General features: G+C 42.4%; 1 protein-coding gene across 1 annotated transcript in view; it reads left to right on the plus strand.

The window, feature by feature from the left end:
* The window catches only part of LOC120035658 (xylosyltransferase 1-like), a gene marked incomplete at its 5' end in the record, with an annotated part of 68396 nt that overhangs the window by 11300 nt on the left and 40267 nt on the right, over positions 1 to 16829 (plus strand). Inside the window, 2 exons of the mRNA XM_038982233.1 lie at positions 3169 to 3371; positions 11342 to 11422. Of these exons, the coding sequence (XP_038838161.1) occupies positions 3169 to 3371; positions 11342 to 11422 (284 nt within the window). The remainder of the gene's footprint in view (positions 1 to 3168; positions 3372 to 11341; positions 11423 to 16829) is intronic.

The raw sequence follows: 16829 nt of genomic DNA on the forward strand, positions 1-16829 counted from the left end.
CTATAGACTACCATCTACCACCTCACACTACTACTATATACATATAGACCAGACTATAGACTACCATCTACCACCTCACACTACTACTATATACATATAGACCAGACTATAGACTACCATCTACCACCTCACACTACTACTATATACATATAGACCAGACTATAGACTACCATCTACCACCTCACACTACTACTATATACATATAGACCAGGTAAGACTATAGACTACCATCTACCACCTCACACTACTACTATATACATATAGACCAGACTATAGACTATAGACTACCATCTACCACACCTCACACTACTACTATATACATATAGACCAGGTAAGACTATAGACTATAGACTACCATCTACCACCTCACACTACTACTATATACATATAGACCAGACTATAGACTATAGACTACCATCTACCACCTCACACTACTACTATATACATATAGACCAGACTATAGACTATAGACTACCATCTACCACCTCACACTACTACTATATACATATAGACCAGACTATAGACTATAGACTACCATCTACCACATCTCACACTACTACTATATACATATCGACCAGACTATAGACTACCATCTACTACCTCACACTACTACTATATACATATAGACCAGACTATAGACTACCATCTACCACCTCACACTACTACTATATACATATAGACCAGACTATAGACTACCATCTACCACACCTCACACTACTACTATATACATATAGACCTGACTATAGACTACCATCTACCACCTCACACTACTACTATATACATATAGACCAGACTATAGACTATCATCTACCACCTCACACTACTACTATATACATATAGACCAGACTATAGACTACCATCTACCACCTCACACTACTACTATATACATATAGACCAGACTATAGACTATAGACTACCATCTACCACCTCACACTACTACTATATACATATAGACCATGTAAGACTATAGACTACCATCTCACACTACTACTATATACATATAGACCAGACTATAGACTACCATCTACCACCTCACACTACTACTATATACATATAGACCAGACTATAGACTATAGACTACCATCTACCACCTCACACTACTACTATATACATATAGACCAGGTAAGACTATAGACTACCATCTCACACTACTACTATATACATATAGACCAGACTATAGACTACCATCTACCACCTCACACTACTACTATATACATATAGACCAGACTATAGACTATCATCTACCACCTCACACTACTACTATATACATATAGACCAGACTATAGACTACCATCTACCACCTCACACTACTACTATATACATATAGACCAGACTATAGACTATAGACTACCATCTACCACCTCACACTACTACTATATACATATAGACCATGTAAGACTATAGACTACCATCTCACACTACTACTATATACATATAGACCAGACTATAGACTACCATCTACCACCTCACACTACTACTATATACATATAGACCAGACTATAGACTATAGACTACCATCTACCACCTCACACTACTACTATATACATATAGACCAGGTAAGAATATAGACTACCATCTCACACTACTACTATATACATATAGACCAGACTATAGACTACCATCTACCACCTCACACTACTACTATATACATATAGACCAGCCTATGGCGGCAGATTGACTAGGGCGGCATTTTCTGAGCTAAACTGACCAAGACGCAACTCCAACAACAACAAATAAAGCCTCACATAATTCTACCCAAAAACAATGACAAATTCTTTCAACGTAGCAGATATAGAATATGGTAGAAAATGTATGTGGCCTTCTATAGCCTACAGGCTGGAGATAAAATGTATGACAATGTACTGAAACGGACACTTTTAACCTCATGTAGGTTTCTACGGTCAAATAGCCTAACCTAATTGGTGCTCAATCAAATACAAAAAGAGTTGTCATGTTAACAAACGACATATCCTAAAAACTGGACTGGTCAAAGTAAGATGGACAATATGGACTCACAACTGTTGTCCAGGAGTTTCACCACATTGTCATGATCAGCGGTTTCAAGTTTGTATCCGTCCATTTTTGACAAGCTGATCATATCGAAAAAATAATTACTTCTGTATTCCCCGCTGTGTAAACACATTGCAAATAGGTTTGTGATAACTCCTGATAAAGTTGGGAAGCTACTAGCTAAAATTCAGAGCATACATAGCCAAATTGATTCGTCACAGGATTCAGAACTAATAAAGCCAATGCAACAGCCTGTTTTACAAACTGTGGGCCTACCACATGGATGGGCATTCATAAAATTACATTGCTGGCCGACATGGTAGGCTACACCCCAGTAAGCACGAGCCGTTGTCTTTTGGACCTGTCCGGATGTGGTTTTATGGTGTTCAACAAATGTTATTTTACCTTTATTTAACTAGGCAAGTCAGTTAAGAACAAATTCTTATTTTCAATGTGGGCCTAGGAACAGTGGGTTAACTGCCTTGTTCAGGGGCAGAACGACAGATTTTTACCTTGTCAGCTTCTGGTTACTAGTCCAACGCTCTAACCACTAGGCTACCTAGGCTACCTGCCGCCCCATAACGGTAGGCTTACCACATAGATGGACATTCATAAAATTCCATTTCAGGCAACACTGTAGGCTACACCTCAGTAATCATAGACCCACGCAGACGCCTTTTGGACATATTTTTGGGGTGCAGTTCCGGACCAGCCTTGATTTCCACAGACTTTGGTTTTTGGTCCTGTCCGGATCACCAATCATACACGTGTATGTTTTGGTCTTGCCTATGGTGGCAGAACATCAAGGACCAGCTCTGGAATCAATTGTGCTAGATTGGGGTTGGAGTGAAAACCTACAGGACAGTAGCTCTCAAGGAACAGGGTTGGAGAGCCCTGGTCTATACCATTATCTTATACGTAGGATATTGTCTTAAACCAGGGGTGTCAAACTCATTCCATGGAGGGCCTAGTGTCTGCTGATTTTTGGATTTTCCTTTCAATTAAGACCTAGACAACCAGGTGAGGGGAGTTCCTTACTAACCAGTGACCTTAATTCATCAATCAAGTTCAAGGGTGTAGAAAAAACCTGCAGACACTTGGCCCTCCGTGGAATGAGTTTGAAACATTTTAAACTCTTCCTCTTCTCTCCCCCTCCAGCGCTCCAACTACCTTCACAGACAGGTGCAGGCCCTGGCCTCCCAGTACCCCAACGTGAGGGTGACACCCTGGAGGATGGCTACCATCTGGGGCGGTGCCAGCCTGCTCACCATGTACCTCCGCAGCATGGCAGACCTCATCACCATGACCGACTGGAGCTGGGACTTCTTCATCAACCTCAGCGCTGCAGACTACCCCATCAGGTGACTGGGGTGGAGGTGACAGGGGGGTAGGGGGTGAGGACGGTGGGAGGTAGGGGCTAGCAGCATGTCAGACCTGATCACCATGACCGACTGGAGCTGGGACTTCTTCATTAACTTCAGCGCTGCAGACTACCCCATCAGGTGACTGGGGTGGAGGTGACGGGGGGGTGGGGGGGGAGGACGGTGGGGGGTAGGTGCTAGCAGCATGTCAGACCTGATCACCATGACCGACTGGAGCTGGGACTTCTTCATTACCTTCAGCGCTGCAGACTACCCCATCAGGTGACTGGGGTGGAGGTGACAGGGGGGTAGGGGGTGAGGACGGTGGGGGGTAGGGGCTAGCAGCATGTCAGACCTGATCACCATGACCGACTGGAGCTGGGACTTCTTCATTACCTTCAGCGCTGCAGACTACCCCATCAGGTGACTGGGGTGGAGGTGACAGGGGGGTAGGGGGTGAGGACGGTGGGGGGTAGGGGCTAGCAGCATGTCAGACCTGATCACCATGACCGACTGGAGCTGGGACTTCTTCATTACCTTCAGCGCTGCAGACTACCCCATCACGTGACTAGGGTGGAGGGGCAAGGTTTTACAGATAGTTGACATACTGTGCATTCGGAAAGTATTCAGACCCTTTGAATTCCACATTTTGTTACGTTACAGCCTTATTCTAAAAAGGATTACATTTTTCGCCCTCATCAATCTACTCCATAATGAAAAAGCAAAAACTGGTTTTTAGACATTTTTACAAATGTATTCAGTATTCAGACCCTTTACTCAGTACTTTGTTGTAGCACATTTGGCAGCGGTTACAGCTTCATGTCTTCTTGGGTATGACACTACAAGCTTGGCACACCTGTATTTGGGTAGTTTTTCCCATTTTTCTCTGCAGATCCTCTCTGTCTGGTTGGATGGGGAGCGTCGCTGCACAGCTATTTTCAGGTCTCTCCAGAGATGTTCAATCGGGTTCAAGTCCAGGCTCTGGCTGGGCCACTCAAAGACATTCAGAGACTTGTGCTGAAGCCACTCCTGCAATGTCTTGGCTGTGTGCTTAGGGTTGTTGTCCTGTTGGAAGGTGAACCTTCGGCCCCAGTCTGAGGTCCTGTGCGCTCTGGAGCAGGTTTTCATCAAGGATCTCTCTGTACTTTGCTCTGTTCATCTATTCCTTTGACCTCATGGCTTGGTTTTTGCACTGACATGCACTATCATGTGGGACCTTATATAGACAGGTGTGTGTCTTTCTAAATCATGTCCAATGAAGTTGTAGAAACATGTCAAGGATGATCAATGGAAACAGGATACACCTGAGCTAAATATTTAGTCTCATAGCAAAAGGTCTGAATACTTATGTAAATACGGTATTTCTGTTTTTTATTTGTGATAAATTAGCAAAAATGTCTAAACCTGTTTTTGCTTTGTCATTATGGGGTATTGTGTATAGACTGATGAGGGCATTTTTTAAAAAATGTAATCCATTTTAGAATAAGGCTGTAATGTAACAAAATGTGGAAAAAGTCAAGGGGTCTGAATACTTTCCGAATGCACTGTCTATGTTTAAGTACGGAAGTAGCAGCAGCTGTGTTGACAGCAAATAGGTTTTAATGGAACGTCTTGGTGTTGCAGGATGTTTCGGGCCGCTTCTCCTTCGAAGCAGTCAAGCTGGTTAGGGTTGAGTGGCCAGGAGTCGGACAGAGAAGAAATACTACTTCACATGCTCACGTCCCTGTGTGACCTGACATGAAAGGACTCTGACATTACAGAACTGAACACTTTGAACACCAGTTTGGTCATGTTATGGATAAAAAATATTGAGAGATTGATCGCCCTTTGTTGTGTAATTATAATTTACAGTTCAGACACGCTTTAAAATGAGCCATTATGAAGAGATGGATACAGCACCAAAAGCCATCTGAATAACAACCAGACAGTAGACACACAGCTATATAACCCCATAGGCCCCAGGGAATCCATACTGTCACATTCACTGTACAACCACTGCAGACTTACAACAAAGACCCGAGCTAAACAACTTAAATAGATCAATCACAGTAGATCTCCGGTTCTTCTTAAGGTGATTACACATTTGTTCCCCCCGAATTCCAATCCCTCTCCTGGCTTACTTACTCAGTTGAATAGGTTACATGATGAACTGATTACATGTTAATTGCCCCGAGGTCAATATGTATTGACTTCCCAACAGGTGGTTTGTGTGTGTGTGTGTGTGTGTGTGTGTGTGTGTGTGTGTGTGTGTGTGTGTGTGTGTGTGTGTGTGTGTGTGTGTGTGTGTGTGTGTGTGTGTGTGTGTGTGTGTGTGTGTGTGTGTGTGGCACCGCCCCAGAAGGTAGCCATCCTCCAGGTGGTTTGGAGGGAGGCCAGGGCCTGCACCTGTCTGTGGAGGTAGTTGGAATGCTGGAGTGTCACACATACACACCATTGTGAACCTCATGGTCATTAGTCCCTCATAGACTTCGATCACATACTTTCCCCAGATGGCCACTAGTTGCTGTAATCGCCATTGTGAAAAAGGAAACTGGACCTTGTGTGTCCAACACCTGGAGCTAAGATGGAAGGTATAAAGAAAGAGGTGGTTGCCCTGTGTTGTTTTATAGTCCAACACGTGTGGTTGGTTTATATACACGGTTTGTATACACAGGCTCAGGAAACACCGCTGTTTGTGTTCACCCTGTCAGGGAAATGTTCAGGGAAATATTTATGTTTCCCGAAAGAGCTTACTTTTAGTCTGTTGCCATGTAGATATGTGCTTGTCGTAGATATTATGGGATAGTGTGAGAACGGTGAGAATAGTTCTGATTTTGATGCTCGATCATAAAAGTGACAGTGTCTGTCTGTCTTTTCGTCTGTCTGTCTATGGGCGCTCAAGCGTGTGTGTGCAACTGTGCGCCCGTGTGTGTGTGTGTGTGTGTGTGTGTGTGTGTGTGTGCGCGTGGGTGTGTGGGTGCATAATGTGGGTGTATGCTTGCGTCTGTCACTGTGTGAGTAAAAGTGTGTGTGTGTGTGTGTGTGTGTGTGTGTGTGTGTGTGTGTGTGTGTGTGTGTGTGTGTGTGTGTGTGTGTGTGTGTGTGTGTGTGTGTGTGGGTGTGTGGGTGTGTGCGTGTGTGTGGGTGTGCATAATGTGGGTGTATGCTTGGGTCTGTCACTGTGTGAGTGAAAGTGTGTGTGGTGTGCTGATGAGCTGTTTCTTTCTTCCTGTCTGTCTCCTCTTCTTCTCTTCATTTGCATGGCGGTGATGTGGTGGAGGAAAGGGCTGACACTGGAGGTTTTATAGGCCCATCAGGAGAGAGATGGAGGGAGAGGGAGTGATAGAAGAGACAGAAGAGAGTGAGTAAGAGAAGGGGGAAAGAGAGGGGTTACATGTTGGCGTAGCAGACAGTAATATCTTTGCTTAGCAAGTGCTTTTTTGGACCACTTCTTGGATTTGACTCAAGTTTCCTAATTTAGACAATATTTACATACGTTAACCCACAACACTCTGGTCATCAATGCACTCCCTCAATCCACTCCTGCTCATCTACAAGGCTGTGCAGTGATACAATCAAAAATAAGAAAACTCTGTGACAAATTATACTTGCCTTGGACAGCCCTCTTCAATTCAGTTCAATTCAACTGTCATGTAGGTGTAGAATGAAGCCAACCAGTCTATGCTACAGTCATAGTACCTCACTAAAAGAAAAACCAGGCTATGATCCACCCTATGGTCATCTTCTCCACTGATACTGTGTAAGGAATGAAGGGACAATCCCTACAATATGCTACAGCCGTAGAGCACCAAAGCTATAAGGAATGCAGGGTTAGCCCTGGTCTGGGCCGGTGCTGCTGCTATGTTGTAATCAGTGTGTCTGTATAGGCTGAAGGCTGTAGGAGAGAAACAGGCATTATTCCCTGTCTAATTCTCTGATAATGTCCTCCCATCCGCATGGATGAGCCTGAAAGGCCCAGCCCAAATACCCTCTCCCCCTCGCCCTAGTAGTGGTGTCTGTGTGTCTGCCCGGGGGGCTGGTATGGAGGGATGGAGGAGGGAGGGATAAGTTACATGGTTGTTTTGTCCCAGAGCGAGGATCTCTTTCCAGGCTTTTCTCTTCAAGATAGCCAGTGTTGTCTTGCTTCTATCCTCTTTTCTAACCCCCGGCTTTAAATGGAACCTTTATTTAATTAGTCAAGTCAGTTAAGAACAAATTCTTATTTACAATGACGGCCTACACCGGCCAAACCCGGACGACGCTGGGCCAATTGTGCTTCACCCTATGGGACTCCCAATCACGGCCGGTTGTGATACAGCCTGGAATCGAAACAGGATGTCTGTAATGACGCCTCTAGCACTGAGATGCAGTGTCTTAGAATGTTGCGCCACTCGGGTGTAACGGTTCTCGTCCTCTTCGTCTGAGGAGTAGCGAGGATCGGACCAATACGCAGCGTGGTAAGTGTCCATTTTAATATATAAAACTGAACACAACAAAAATACAAAATAACAAAGTGAATGAACAAACGAAAATCGAAACAGTCCCGTATGGTGCAAACACAGACACAGGAAACAACCACCCACAAAACACAAAGGAAAACAGGCTACCTAAATATGGCTCCCAATCAGAGACAACGACTGACACCTGCCTCTGATTGAGAACCATACTAGGCCAAACACATAGAAATAGAACAACAGAACAAAACATAGAAAAACAACATAGAATGCCCACCCCAACTCACGCTCTGACCAAACTAAAATAAAGACATAAAAAAGGAACTAAGGTCAGAACGTGACATCGGGAGCCCATTACCAAAGACTGTCCAGCTGCTTTACTAAATACTATCCAGCTGCTTAACTAAATACTGTCCAGCTGCTTTACTAAATAATATATACCTTCTTTACTAAAGAATATCCAGCTGTTTTACTAAATAATATATAACTTCTTTACTAAAGACTAACCAGCTGTTTTACTAAATAATATATAACTTCTTTACTAAAGAATATCCAGCTGCTTTACTAAATAATATATAACTTCTTTACTAAAGACTAACCAGCTGTTTTACTAAATAATATATAACTTCTTTACTAAAGACTAACCAGCTGTTTTACTAAATAATATATACCTTCTTTACTAAAGAATATCCAGCTGTTTTACTAAATAATATATACCTTCTTTACTAAAGACTAACCAGCTGTTTTACTAAATAATATATAACTTCTTTACTAAAGACTAACCAGCTGTTTTACTAAATAATATATAACTTCTTTACTAAAGACTAACCAGCTGTTTTACTAAATAATATATAACTTCTTTACTAAAGACTAACCAGCTGTTTTACTAAATAATATATAACTTCTTTACTAAAGAATATCCAGCTGCTTTAGTAAATAATATATAACCTCTTTACTAAAGACTAACCAGCTGTTTTACTAAATAATATATAACTGCTTTACTAAGACTATCCAGCTGCTTTACTAAATAATATATAACTGCTTTACTAAGACTATCCAGCTGCTTTACTAAATAATATATAACTGCTTTACTAAATACTATCCAGCTGCATAACTAAATACTATCCAGCTGCTTTACTAAAGACTATTCAGCTGCTTTACTAAATACTGTCCAGCTGCTTTACTAAATACTGTCCAGCTGCTTTAGGAAAGACTATCCATCTGCTTTACTAAAGAATATCCAGCTGCTTTACTAAAGGCTATCCAGCTGATTAAAGACTATCCGTCTGTTTTACTAAAGAATATCCAGCTGCTTTACTAAAGGCTATCCAGCTGATTAAAGACTATCCGTCTGTTTTACTAAAGAATATCCAGCTGCTTTACTAAAGGCTATCCAGCTGCTTTACTAAAGGCTATCCAGCTGATTAAAGACTATCCGTCTGTTTTACTAAAGAATATCCAGCTGCTTTACTAAAGGCTATCCAGCTGCTTTACTAAAGAATATCCAGCTGCTTTACTAAAGGCTATCCAGCTGATTAAAGACTATCCGTCTGTTTTACTAAAGAATATCCAGCTGCTTTACTAAATACTGTCCATCTGCTTTACTAAAGAATATCCAGCTGCTTTACTAAAGGCTATCCAGCTGATTAAAGACTATCCGTCTGTTTTACTAAAGACTATCCAGTTGATTTTAGGAACCGTATACATGTTGACAAGACTCGCTATAGGTATGTAGTATAGACTCTCTCTCGCCCTCTTTTGGTCAGTTGTAAGTTGTAACCCACCCAAAAGTATATGCATAACTTTGTTTCAGAAATAACTTGTGATATGGACTTGTCAACTATTCAAGTGTGGTAAGAGCACAATAGTACAGTATAGTACAGTATAGCACAGTATAGTACATTACAGTATATTACTGTATAGTACAGTATAGGTACCGTATAGTACAGTACAGTATAGTACAGTGTAGTACAGTATAGGTACCGTACAGTATAGTACAGTATATTACTGTATAGTACAGTACAGTATAGTACAGTATAGGTACAGTATACTACAGCACAGTACAGTATAGGTACTGTACAGTATAGTACAGTACAGTATAGGTACAGTATAGTACAATACATTACAGTACAGTATAGTACAGTATAGGTACTGTACAGTATAGTACAGTACAGTATAGTACAGTACATTACAGTATATTACTGTATAGTACAGTATAGGTACAGTATAGCACAGTACATTACAGTATAGTAAAGCATATTACAGTACAGTATAGGTGCAGTATATTACAGTATAGTACATTATAGTACAGTACATGCACAGTATAGTACAGTATAGTAAAGTATATTTGGCTAAGAGTGTGCAATTAGGGCATATGCCAACAGGGTAGCAGTGTGTTTTTATGGTGCTGGTATAAGGGTGACTGCAAGGCTGTGATATGGGCTTGGCTGGTAATTCTGTGGTACTGGCTATGGTGTCAGTGTGTGTGAATGCCATCCAGCCAGACAGATAGTGACAGAGACAGAGAGTGCACCCTGGGGGCATACAGTCAGTCAGCAAACCAACCAGACCCACTGGACAGACTGTGTGACCACTCAGGCACAATGGCACAACTCTGGCAAATCTATGCTGTGACCTGGATTTCCCCCGCTGTGCTATGCTCTGTGTGTGTGTGTGTGTGTGTGCGTGTGTGCGTGTGTGCGTGCGTGTGTGCGTGTGTGCGTGTGTTCTGCTACACAACATCAGTATGTGTTTGTGTGCGTGCGTGCGTGTGTGTTCCACTACATCTGCTAAGTAAAGCCTTGGGGCTGTGAAATTGCTCCTTCATCAGTAAATGGCATTAATATGCATCCCTTCAGCCTCCCTTCAGTTTAGGCTCTTTTAGACAGGCACACTGAGCTGTCACCTAAAGGCCCAGACAGCCTCCCCCTACCCTGCTTTACACCCTGCAGACATCTGTATTGTTGAGAATACCTTTGACTGTGGCAATGATGGCTTGCACTGCAGAGGAGAAGCTTTTAGCCTGGCTGGACTGCATAGAAAGGGTTTGACTCCACTGAGCTGCTGTATTGTATAGTGCCTGTGGGGTTGGTTATTGAGCCAACTGTTAAATGGATGTTATGTTTACTGTCTTTGTACTTAGGGTTAGTCGTTTTCCTGACCAACTGTCCTGGAAAACCCTGGGCCCTGATCATAGTGGATAGTTAAATAATAAATGATCAAATGTTCCGTTAAAGCAATAGTTCACCCCAAAATCAAACTGAGCATAAAAGTGAGTGGCGGTTGTATGAGTGAGAGTCCATGAAAATGGCTGGCATACTTGGGTTTTATAGAGAACTTCCCCTTTAACAACTATCCCTTTGTATCCTTGACAACCCTTGAAAAGTGATGACAGGAAAAAGCTGTTGTATTGCACTATCATATGGCATATGGTTTCTACCTCTCTCTCTTTGATTGGGTGGTAATTATGATCTTCCTGGCTGTCATTTCCACTGATTGGTTGGTTTCTAATAATCTCTTCCTGGTTGTCGTTAACAGAACTAACAGCCAGCTGGTCGCCTTCCTGTCCAAGTACAGAGACATGAACTTCATCAAGTCCCACGGCAGAGACAACGCCAGGTGAGATCTAACAAGCACACGCACTGATAAATACACACTCACATACAGGTGCACGCACACACACACACTAGCATGATACAGACACATTAAAACACGTTCACTTATTCGTATTCTACCAGTGGCGGTCGGTGCCGTTTAAGATGAGGGAGAACAATACATTTTTCATGAGCATGTCCTTATTTCTATTACAGCATATTGGATGACTGTCATTTATATTCCATTCACCCAGTTCAATGTAACATTGATAGGTTTAGGTTACTAAATTATACACGAATTGCCCCTATACCCATCATGAGGTTGCTACAACCTAGCCTATGAATGAAAGTTTGCAACGTACAGTACCAGTCATAAGTTTGGACACACTTACTCATTCCAGGGTTTTTCTTTATTTGTACTATTTTCTACATTGTAGAATAATAGTGAAGACATCAAAACTATGAAATAACACATATGGAATCATGTAGTAACCAAAACAGTGTTAAACATATCAAAATATATTTTATATTTGAGATTCTTCAAGTAGCCACCCTTTGCCTTGATGACCGCTTTGCACACTCTTGGAGAGTGAGGGACAGGTCGAGAGAGAAATTTGAGTAGTCAAGGCGACAGACAGTGACACATTCAATACCGCCTTGCACATTCGTGCCTGCATCTAGCTGATCTAGGGTGTAATCATTAGTCCAACGGTTGCAAACAAGATTTTCTATTGGAAAAATTCAGGTAACGTTTTTCAACAGACTCGCTTCACTTTCATAGCAGCCACATGCAAACAGCATGATCACTTCCTTCTTGTATCTACACGCTCTCCTCCTCTCACCTGTTCCCTTTGCTTGTGGACTTCAGTGCATCACACTGGTTGTGACCAGGCGAAAAAACCTTTCCAAGCCAAACCTTCATATCATAACCGTTAAACACAGCCTACATTGTTGTCACCATTTTAGCTAACGTCATAACGTAGTCAAAATAGCTACTAGAACTAACACGTTAGTAAACCCGCTACAATCATGCAGTACTGTGTGTACAGTCAGCAAACAGGTTAGCAGTTACACCGGAGGCCCCGGTGGCAATAAATTAATAAAACCAAAAGCTTACCTTGACTTGGAAAAGTTCCAGTGTTGGATAGCCATAGCCAGCTGGCTAACATGACATCCCTTTCTGTTTGAGCCGGGTGTTTGAGTTGGCTAAACTAGCTAGCTGCATTCGCTAGCAAAGATTGTCTAAGTGAAAGTGAAATAAACACAATGAAATATAGCTAGCTCTCTCTTTCTTGCTTCTCCTTCATTTTTGAAGAAATCAATTTGTTCAAAACTGTTCAAATATTGTCTTTCTCTCTTTGAGTCAACTACTCACCACATTTTATGCACTGCAGTGCTAGCTAGCTGTAGCCTATGTGTTCAGTACTAGATTCATTCTCTGATCCTTTAAATGAGTGGACAACACATCAGTTCATGCTGCAAGAGCTCTGATAAGTTGGAGGACGTCCTCCGGAAGTTGTCATAAGTAATGTGTCTATGGAAGGGGGTGATAACCATGAGCCTCCTAGGTTTTGTATTGAAGTCAATGTACCAAGAGGAGGACGGAAGCTAGCTGTCCTCTGGCTACACCGTGGTGCTACCCTACAGAGTGCTGTTGAGGCTACTGTAAACCTTCATTGCAAAACAGCGTGTTTTAATAAATTATTTGGTGACGTGTGAATATATTTAGTATAGTTTTATCTTAAAAGGATCACTTTTAATATTTCACTATTTAAAAAAAGTACATTCACTGAGGAGGATGTCCTCCCTTTCCTCCTCTGAGGAGCCTCCACTGTCACACACACACACACACACACACACACACATTCTCCTTGCCCCAGCTCGGTGACTGAGTCATAATCCAATTAGGCTCCATCTGTAGCTTTATTAATTAACCTTCCCTTGTTGCCGTTGCGAGGTGCTGCCTGCCAGCCCTGCCCCCGCCCCGCTCCATGCCCTATCACGCTACTTAATGACATGCCAATCACTGGTACACACACACACACACACACACACACACACACACACACACACACACACACACACACACACACACACACACACACACACACACACACACACACACACACACACACACACACACTGACACCAATCACAATCTGGCTGCCTGTCGTGCTGTGCCATGGTGTGTGTCTGTGTGTGTGCCATGGCGTGTGTATGTGTGTGTGTATGTGTGTGTGTATGTGTGTGTGCCAGGAGTTAGACAGGCTTGACTGAAGAAAACCACTACTGGCATGAGATAGGATGGATAGTGGATTAATTAAGGTTGTTCCTATATACAGTGGCAAGAAAAAGCATGTGAACCCTTTGGAAATACCTGTATTTCTGCATAAATTGGTCATAAAATTTGATCTGATCTTCATCTAGTTCACAACAATAGACAAACAGTCTGTTTAAACTAATAACACACAAACAATTATACATTGTCATGTCTTTATTGAACACACTGTGTAAACATTCACAGTGCAGGGTCGAAAAAGTATGTGAACCCTTGGATTTAATAACTGGTTGACCCTCCTTTGGCAGCAAGAACCTCAACCAAACTTTTTCTGTAGTTGAATTTTGAACCATTCCTCTTTACAAAACTGTTTCAGTTCAGCAATATTCTTGGATTGCCTGGTGTGAACTGCTCTCTTGAGGTCATGCCACAGCATCTCAATCAGGTTGAGTTTGAGTTTGAGTTTATTTTTACAGGGACAGTGCACATTAATCAACGTTTCAGTAAAAGTGCCGGTTTTAGCCAGCCGGCTAATTTTCAACCGCAGTCCCTGGGCAGGTTATTAAAAACAATTACAATATAGACAATAGCAACATAGAACAAGACATAGCATACAGACATAGCAACATAGGACAAGCAAGACGTAGCATACAGACAGAGCAACATAGAACAAAAAGCAGCAAGACAAAATTCATAAAAGCAACAAAGTGTTTCCACACCTCACAAGTTACAGACAACAGACATGGAAAGCGGCAACACACAGCTAGGGACCATGTTCACAAATCTGATTGACCTTTAGCCATGTCTTCAAGCATTTTGTGAAAGTGTGATATGTGGTGCAGTTATGTGTGTCTGATGGCAGTGTATTCCAGACATGGGAAGCTCTCACAGAGAAAGCGGATTTACTAAAGGTGCTTTTCCTTAGGGGAACTATACAGTCACCTCTCATGGCAGACCTTGTAGATCTGCTGCCATATGTTTGGGTTTTCTGTTTAACAAAAATACTGAGTGGAGGGGGAGCCAAGCCATTTAGGATCTTGAATACAAGACATGCGTCGGTGTATTGCACAAGATTTTCCCAACTCAGGAGCTCATGCTTTCTGAGGATGTGACAGTGATGATGGCTATTGGGCTTCCTATCAAGCACTTTGAGAGCCTGTTTGTAGACAGACTGAATAGGTCTTACTGTTGTACAGTAAGCTTGGGCCCAACTAGTCAAGCAGTATGTTAAGTGGGGGAGTATCATAGATTTGAAGTACAGTTTTGCTACCTCTGTAGTCAAACAATTTCGTATAAATCGGAAATTAGCTAGGTTGAATTTGGTTATTTGAATTACCTTTTTCACATGCTTTTTAAAAGAGAGGTTGAAATCAAGTATGATGCCAAGGTACTTAAAATCAGATACCACCTGGAGCTTCTCCCCTGACACATAGACATCTGGCTCAGTAGCATCTGTTGCCCTCTTTGTGAAGAACATGCAAACAGTTTTTTTCACATTGAGATGCAAACACGAGTCACTGAGCCACTTTGTAACCTGGACCATTACAGTAGTGAGTTCTTGTGCAGCTTGTTGTTTGCTCTTTGCATGCACATATATCACTGTATCATCTGCATACATTTGAACTTCAGACCCAGTACAGACAGAAGGCAGATCATTAATGTACAGGCTGAACAGGAGGGGCCCCAGTATTGACCCTTGGGGCACACCCACATCATAGCTAAGAGTGGGCGACAGCTCATTGCTCACTCTGACACACTGAGTTCTGCCTTCAAGGTATGATTTCATCCATCTCAAGGCATCGGGGGAAAAGTTGAACTTGGACAATTTTGTGATGAGAATCTCATGGTTAACAGTATCAAAAGCCTTCCTTAGGTCCAGAAACACAGCCCCAACAACGCCCCCTTTGTCCATCTTGGACTTCACATTTTCCAGAAGAAAGCAGTTGGCCGTTTCTGTGGAGTGTTTCGCTCTGAAGCCAAACTGCATGGAATGTAATGTGAAGGGGCTGTTGTTGAGGTGGGCAATCAGTTGTTCTGCTACACACTTTTCAACAACCTTTGACACCACAGGTAGTATACTAATGGGCCTGTAGTTACTCACGTCAGCAGGGTCGCCTGATTTAAAGATGGCCGTTATTATGGCCGACTTCCATACCCTTGGAAACACCCCGAGACCAATAGATGTGTTGGTGACCTTAGTAATGGGGCCAATGAGTGACTCTTTGTAGTTTTTAAGAAAGGTAGAGTCCATCCCAAACACATCTTTGGCTTTAGAGTTCTTTAGTGAGCTAATCACCTTGTCCACCTTTGACTCAGAAACCTCCCTTATGATGAAGACAGGTTGAGCATCATTTACTAGCACTGAGCCCAAGAAACCAGTGGAGGGGTTCTGTGTCAGTACCCTGACAGAGTTGAGGTCAGGACTGACTGGGCCACTCTAGAAGGCGTATTTTCATCTGTTGAAACACTTCTGTTGTGGATTTACTTCTGTGTTTTGGGTCGTTGTCCTGTTGCATCACCCAACTTCTGTTGCGATTGGCGGACAGATAGCCTAACATTCTCCTGCAAAATGTCTTGATAAACTTGGGAATTCATTTTTCCGTCGATGATAGCAAGCTGTCCAGGCCCTGAGGCAGCAAAGCAGCCCCAAACCATGATACTCCACTATACTTTACAGTTGGGATGAGGTTTTGATGTTGGTGTGCTGTGCTTTTTTTTCTCCACACATAGTGTTGTGTGTTCCTTCCAAACAACTCAACTGTAGTTTCATCTGTCCACAGAATATTTTGCCAGAAGCGCTGTGGAACATCCAGGTGCACTTTTGCAAACTTCAGACGTGCAACAATGTTTTCTTTGGACAGCAGTGGCTTCTTCCGTGGTGTCCTCCCATGAACACCATTCTTGTTTAGTGTTTTATGTATCGTAGACTCGTCAACAGAGATGTTAGCATGTTCCAGAGATTTCTGTAAGTCTATAGCGGACACTCTAGGATTCTTCTTAACCTCATTGAGTATTCTGCACTGTGCTCTTGCAGTCATCTTTGCAGTACGGCCACTCTTAGGGAGAGTAGCAACAGTGCAGAACCTTCTCAATTTATAAACAATTTGTCTTATCATGGTCTGATGAACATCAAGGCTTTTAGAGATACTTTTGT

Source organism: Salvelinus namaycush, unplaced genomic scaffold (assembly GCF_016432855.1).
Source record: "Salvelinus namaycush isolate Seneca unplaced genomic scaffold, SaNama_1.0 Scaffold1081, whole genome shotgun sequence".
In the NCBI taxonomy this organism is placed as follows: Eukaryota; Metazoa; Chordata; class Actinopteri; order Salmoniformes; family Salmonidae; genus Salvelinus; species Salvelinus namaycush.